At 40.3% G+C, this 7,858-nt stretch overlaps 1 protein-coding gene across 1 annotated transcript; it reads left to right on the plus strand.

Moving 5' to 3' along the window:
- Nucleotides 1–914: 914 nt before the first annotated feature.
- Nucleotides 915–7,525, plus strand: LOC124646902 (wall-associated receptor kinase 1-like). The gene is made up of 2 exons (XM_047186944.1): nt 915–1,818; nt 6,301–7,525. The coding sequence occupies exons 1-2, from the start codon at nt 915–917 to the stop codon at nt 7,434–7,436; spliced, it is 2,040 nt and encodes a 679-aa protein (XP_047042900.1). The 3' UTR covers nt 7,437–7,525.
- The last annotated feature ends 333 nt before the right edge of the window (nt 7,526–7,858 follow it).

Consider the following 7,858-nt stretch of genomic DNA (forward strand, 5'->3'; position numbering starts at 1 on the left):
ACATAGCCTAGACGTGAGGGGGAGTGTTGGGATTTGTTTTTTTAGGGAGACCGCAAATATTTATTTTAAATACTGTGTTGGCTAGGATTTGAACCCAGGACCTTGTGGTCTGATACCATGAAAGATTGCTGCACTAGCCAATTGAACCAAAAGTCCGAACTGATGGAAAGAGACTAGACTAGGCAGTGTATTTATATTCAACACTCCTCCTCACGTTTAGGCTATTTTAGTCCTTAGCGTGGGTTCGGTGCGGGCCGCAGAATCTTTTTTCTTTTGTTTTTAAAACTGCGTGAGCAGGGTATTAAACTTGAGACCTCTTGGCTCTGATACCATGTCGAATTGCATGCGCTAGCCATTTCAACCAAAATACCGATGGAGGGGGGCTAGACACTTATATTCAACATGCACCGATGCTACATTATCTTGCTACGGTGTGTCGCCAGATATTTTATGCCTGACACGTTTTTCCTTTTGTTTTAGTCGGACCCCTTGTTTTTGGTTCAATGCAGCAGTTGAGAGATTTGGGAGGGATATATTGGACGTGACACAATAGCACAAAATTTTCCTCAAAACAAAACATCCTTTGCTCCAACGAAAGCATTTGCAAGATAAGGGGCTAGATTGGACGCGTCTCGATCAGAGGAGTAGGGGGGTCTAGGGAAAATATCCCGGGACGCCCAGCACTCCCCGAAGTCCACTTTCAAGGCCAAGTCAAGCCAGATAAATAGAGTTAACCATATCCCAAATGCATCACCAAACCACATTAATTAAAAATTACTAATGAGCTCATGCAACCTACCCTCCGCTCAAGTGGTGCAATTTTGTACACGTAGAGAGTAGTAACATCTAGCTAGCTCGATTCACTATATATAAGTAGGAATAACGGAACCGTAGGCTGTACCCTCAATCTGAAAATGGTCAGATCATCGGCATTCTTGCTGTTGGCGCTGCTTCTTGCGGCCACCGGCGATAGCCTCACCGTGAGGCCAGACTGCCAGGAGAGCTGCGGCGGTGTCGACATCCCCTACCCGTTCGGCATCGGCACAGACTGCTTCCATCCGGGATTTGAGATCACCTGCATCAACAACACGATGCCGGTTCTGCTGGCCTCCACCGGGGTTACACAGGTGCTGGAGCTGCTGGTGATGCCGCGGCCGGAGGCCCGGGTGACGCTGCCCGTGGCGTGGATGTGCTACAACTCCGCCGGCAACGCCACCGGGTCCATGGAAGGCGGAGTGAACTTCAACACAGACAACGTCTACCGCATCTCCAACACCCGCAACGAGCTCGTCGTCCTCGGCTGCAACACCTTCGTCTACACCATGAGCTGGTGCACGGCCCACTGCGACGACCCCCTGATCGCCGAGTACACCTACTACAGCGGGTGCACCACCTACTGCAACGACTCCCGGAGCGCGCAGGACGGCGCGTGCGCCGGCATCGGCTGCTGCCGCGTCGACATCCCGCCGGGCCTCGGCGACAACTTGATGAAATTCGAAACCTGGTCGCGCAAGGAGTTCAGCCCCTGCGACTACGCCTTCATCGTGGAGAAGGGCAGCTACGCCTTCCGGGCTGCCGACCTCCACATGAAGAAGCAAACCAGCATGCCGCTGCTGCTGGACTGGGCCATCCGGGACAGCAACGTCAACTCCACCACCTCCCTCTCCTGCGCCCAGCTCTCCCAGTCCCAGGCCAACAGCAGCAGCGCCTGCGTCAGCGACCACAGCGAGTGCGTCGACTCCACCAATGGCCCCGGATACGTCTGCAACTGCACAAAGGGCTACGAGGGGAACCCATACCTTCCCCACGGATGCACAAGTAAGCCTCCTCGGTTTCCATCGCACAACGCTTCCGCTTAATCTGACTTTTTCTCCGGCCGATTTGTCGTGATTTAAATTTAAATTTAATTAAAATAAACTAAAGCAAGGCTCTTTATTAGGGAGTGGAGGGAGTATTAGATATTTACTCCACCTCTTCGGAAATATAAGACGTTTTAGACATTTTAAATTAAACTAAATACACAGCATAATGAGTGAATCAGGTGAAGGATGCAGATTCGCTGCACATGAGCAACATTGCTCCTAGTTTTTGAAATCTTTGAAAATTTTACTTCTATGTTTCAAGAAAATCATAAAATTTATTCCATAAATATATACGCACGTCATGGATACTCGTGCCAAGTTTCGTTGAAGAACAAATTTATGGCTGTGTATAGGGATAATTTTGGTCAGAAATTTGTCCTTTTTATATAGTTCATAATACAACATCTTTTCTTATGAAATTTCTACAGTACATTCAGAAGGTTCCTATGTATTTGCAGGTTTAAGTTTAGATTTTTTGAAATCCCAAAATATGTCTTTTTTAAAATCGGGAGCACCGGTGCTCATGTGTCAAAGTCACTTTTCGGTGAATGTACACTCTAAAAGTAGACTAGATACGTACTAAAATAGATGAATCTACAAAAGGCTAAAACATTTTATATTAGTGAAAGGAGGGAGTAGATGTTGCAGATGTCAGCAAGGTACTCCCTCCGTCTCATATAACATGTCTGAGATTCGTCAAAATTTGAATGTATCTAACTATTATTTAGTGTATAGATACATTCGAATTTGGATAAATCTTCGAATGTTTGATGGGACTGAGGGAGTACATCTGATTAAAACATTTGGTTGGTTCTAAGGAAACCGCAACATAGTTGGGTATAATTTAATGGTGTGTCTAATTCTCAATTCACTTAGTTCTTAGTGAGATTGCACCATCAAATATTAACCGTAACTCAGGCAAGTACATACCACAAAGCAAATTTAATTGTTTATATTCTTTTCTTAGATATGCATGAATATCCAACTAAGAAAATTTGTTGCAATGTAACTTACAACTTATATATGCATAAATTGCGATACGATCGAACGGTGTACGACTAGACTGAGAACTAACTTAGTTCCCAGCTAGCTGAGACAGTTCAATTATTTAAAGTCAAATTATGAGTTCTCTAATAATCTTCGAGCGAATGCCTTATCAAAGTTTCAAAGTTAGAATATATAATTTCACATTTGGGATATGGTGTTTTGTCTCATAGGTCTAAATACACCTGTTACAAAAAATGCATTTAAATGTATTTTAAAATATCAAACATCTAAAAAAACAATTTCTACGTGTACATCCCCATATGCTATGTTCACACACAAGTCTTGTTGAATAAAAAAAATATTTTTTGTGAGTTGTGTCAAAAAAGGCAAAAAAAAGTCTCGTGAGAAGCTATTTTGGAGCACTGAGAATTGTCTTTTTTTCACAAAAGTAACAAAAACGTCACTTTTAGGGGAATTTTTTATGTGTGAACGTAAAATGTCCAGATGTTATACACCTTAAAATTTTAGTTTTTTTACATTTTAAAATATGCTTTTCAATCAGTGGCTGTATCTACATCTATGCGCCAAAAAAAACATTTCGGCTTTGGGATTACCTATTCTAATTTGAAAGTTACAATTTGGTTGTAGAAATCAAAAATAAAGAGAAACAAGACATCATAGATAACCGAAGGGGCCTAGTACTCCATGGTCGCTTGCTTTTAATGGTTGTTTTTAAAAAATTCTTCTTAGTATGACCATGTGTAATAACTCATTTCATTCGTAGGATAGAAAAAGCTTAGAAATAGAACAAGGATAGAATTGGGATAGCATGTCTACTTGAATTTTATGGGAGGATTAAATATTTTAATTGTAGTAAAGGATATTTCCTGATGTATGATGTAATATTTTTTTCTACATGATTTCTATAGGATTAGTTTCTACATGATATTTTCCTATAAATTAAAATATTTATGTAGAATTTTTTTCATAGGATTTAAGTCGTACACAGTTCTTATACAAATCCTATGAATACACAAAACACTAGTAGTATAACATAATCATTCTTCTACAGGAAGATATAGGATCTATCTAGCAATGCAATCTTGGATTTATGTTTTAGAGCAAACACCTACTACGAGTCCTAGTAATCCTCAAATGATTTATAAACCAAACACTCTCCATACCGCCTAGACTCTGTAACTTTGACTTCTGACGAAGTAGCTAGCGTAACTTGTATCAATGTTATGTGTAGGCAGAAGGTAAAAAAAAAATACTAGTAGTATAAGACGGAGGAGAGAGACTTCTGCTTAAAATTTGACATCAACAAGATTTCCTGGAGCGGGATAATCCGTGTAAATTTTTCTTATCCAATTCATTTATGATCTAGCTGTTGGATTAATGTCATGATTGGTGATGCAAGTTGGGCGATGTCTTCCTCATCAGAAAGTGACCTTAGAGGATCTCATAAACATGAGAACCCAGGAAAAAAAGGTTTAGGACACAAAAAAATATTCCTGGGGCAACAAAAAAATTCCACCATTAAGATAGCGAGCATGTCTACCACTATGTTAAACAGCATTGGTGATAATGGATCGCCCTGTTTGAGCCTCTTCTTGGTTTGAAAGTATTTTGCCCACCATCATCATTGACTTCAATGGCAACACTTTCCCCGAGACAAAGCTACGGATTAAAGCACGTCACTCATCAGAAAAAACTTCCATTCAGAGTCTGCTGCAAGAAAGACCACTTCACCTTATCATAGGCTTTCTCAAAGTCAATTTTTAAAATCATCCCATTATACTTTTTTCCGATGTAGTCCATGAAATATTTCATGAAGGGCAACCACCCCATCCAGGATGTTACGCCCTTGCATAAATGACGTCTGTGATCACATGAGGGTGGGATTATGATTGAAAAATTGCATGGAACAACCTACAACTGATGGTGTAGTAACCAGACAATAATTTTTTCCCTACGCCTACCACCGTTGGTTTGTGATCACATGAGTTTTGATGGTCATGGAGATCATACATATTATTTAAAAAATATGCTTTATGCTATAAAAAAAACTACTCAAGATAGATGATTTGGTGTTCATTAACTTGATCGTAGCTTTTTGCCTGCAGCATGTGCTCTAATGATTATAACTGATCTATTCATGATGTAGATATCGATGAATGTGCACGTCCACGAGAGGAGTTTCCTTGCAACGGTGTATGTCGCGACACCGAGGGTTCATACAGTTGCATATGCCGTTCAGGTTACCGGAGTAATGGGGATCCAAGAGAAAACCCCTGCAATCCAAACTTCACACTCTCAGCAAAGCTTGCCATAGGTATATGCATACTAATTTTATATTTAGTCTCTAAAATTCTCTCCAAGCCACCAGCATTAGCATTAACACATAACTTATTATCACGAAAGGGTAAAACCCATAAATTACACAACTCAGATGGGTTGAAAAAATGCATGTTTGTAATAATGTAGACCTGTAGAGCTGTTTGTCTTATATTTTCATATGATTCCGCAATCATATTCATCTATGATAGCTTGGTTGGAGCTTAAAAATAACAACCGACACGGTTAGGTAGTTCTTCACTAGAATCATCATATTTTATAGGGTATCCGTTTGGATTTTGTGAGTCCGTAAATGGCTATCTGCAAGAAGAACCCATAAGCATAGGGTTTAGGGAAGCGAGCAAATTGATTCACCACCTCTATTGACCATATGTTGACCTTCTTCTTGAGCTCCAAAATATGAAATTTGTGTGAATTTCAAACCCATTCTGCTCCACTAGAGTCATCACTCGGCCTCATCTGCCAATACTTCTCACCGTTCATGCCATGCCCAGCTATCCTCTATGTCGGTGATTCCCTCTTTATCCGAAACCACATCAATGATGTTGTCCAGATGTGGCGTTTCATCGATCGATGCAATTCTGTTAGTGACGAGCTCCATCAAGAAATATTAAAAAGAATGATGATATGATGAACATCCAACTGATGAGCTGCTAGGCATCATCGGCGCTCTTAGATGCAATGACTACCTCTTCAACGAGGTTTACCTAGGGATCCCACTCCCTGATAATAAACTTACCAGGATCGGCTTTTCCCTGCTTTTCACTAAGCTGTGGAAGTACCTCGCAGGGTATAAGGTGTACCTGCTCTCATGGAGTGGTACCACATCCTAGTGATTGGGATGCTCTCCACCGGCCCACCTAAGCAATACTAGTCCTTGAGATCATGTGAGGGATGGTGGAGGCCATCAAGGCCATGCGCCACAGTTATCTTTTGTTATAAGGTGCATCTGCATAAACATAAGGGCTCACATGTATGGGATGATGTAGATAAAAAGGTGTATCTAAATTAATTTTCTCCATAATTTTGGAAAAATAGATTAACAATAATAATGACAAACCTCACGTGTATCTCATTGCATGATCTATTGCAGGCATCAGTCTTGGTGTATCCTTGTTAGTGGTTGCTCTACTTTTAGTACTCATAATGGTCCAAAAGAAAAAACTGGATAAACTATTTGAAAAGAACGGAGGCAGAATACTTCAAAATGTGAAAGGCCTAACAATTTTTTCAAAGGAGGGATTGAAGAAAATAACAAAAAATAATTCAGAGCTTCTTGGTAACGGAAGCTTCGGTAAAGTCTACAAAGGTATTCTTCCTGATAATACCATGGTGGCAGTTAAGGCCTCTATCAAAGTAAATGAAGCTACAAAAAAAGAATTCGCTCAAGAACTGAAGATCCATTCACATATGATCCACAAGAACATTCTGAAGCTCATTGGTTGCTGCCTTGAGGTGGATGTTCCAATGTTAGTATACGAGTTTGCGGCTAATGGGAGCCTCGGAGACATTCTCCATGGCAATAAAAAACAAAAATTGTCCTTGGACTTGCGTTTGGACATAGCAATTGGGTCTGCAGAAGGGTTGAGGTACATGCACCTATACACAATTCAAGCCATACGACATGGTGATATCAAACCAGATAATATACTTCTTGATGACAATTTAACACCAAAAATCTCTGATTTTGGGTTGTCAATGCTCCTTAAAGAAGAATATTTTGCCAAAAAGGTGGTTGGATGCATGGGTTACATTGACCCAGTGTTCATGAAAACTGGGCTCTTAACACAGAAGAGTGATGTTTATAGCTTCGGAGCAGTTCTCTTGGAACTCATTACTGGAAAGAAAAATGTATATGATAAGAACCATAGCCTCATCATTGAGTTTTGCAAAGTTTATGAGCAAGAAGGGACTGGCAGGGAAATGTTTGATAAGGAGATTGCAGCGACCGAAGAAGATATCTTCATCCTAGAAGAAATTGGCAAGTTGGCGGTCGAATGTCTAAAAGAAGGTATAGAAGATCGACCAGATATGACAGAGGTAGGAGAACGACTAGTGATGCTTAGGAGAGAAAGAAAGGTTCATAAAACACCAAATAGAAGTCCTAGCCTCTTTGAGTATATGAATATGGATGATTCTCCTAACAATACTAACATAAGTGGAACTAGCAAAGCTACATGTTCGGTGCATTCCACTTCAACAAGCAAAGATTTCGATGCTAGTCCATAGGCCAGCAAATTCAGTTCAGCGGCATAAGAAGATGTCATTTATCAACCATATATTGTTGTACCTCTTGTAAGTTGCAGATGTACATGACATTGTTGTAGTGTGTGGTAGATACTTTGTGTGTATAAGCGACCAATATATATTGGCTAGTGTATGTATGATAATACATGGAGTGAATCGAGTATTTGGCTATTAACGTAAACTAGAAGATACCCCACGAGTTGCAGCGGGAATTTTAGAAATATAGCTTGTAGATATCAAAGCAAGAAACAAAATGCATCACGTGTGCATTTCAAATAAGAAACTGGATGAAGCGGATGCAAATTTTATAAGTACTGAATCAATATCATGTATGCATTTTAAATAAGAAATTGAATGAAGCGGATGCAAATTGTATATCAATGATGTAACCAAGTGAAAAGTTC

The sequence above is a fragment of the Lolium rigidum genome, chromosome 4, assembly GCF_022539505.1.
Source record: "Lolium rigidum isolate FL_2022 chromosome 4, APGP_CSIRO_Lrig_0.1, whole genome shotgun sequence".
Taxonomy (NCBI): domain Eukaryota; kingdom Viridiplantae; phylum Streptophyta; class Magnoliopsida; order Poales; family Poaceae; genus Lolium; species Lolium rigidum.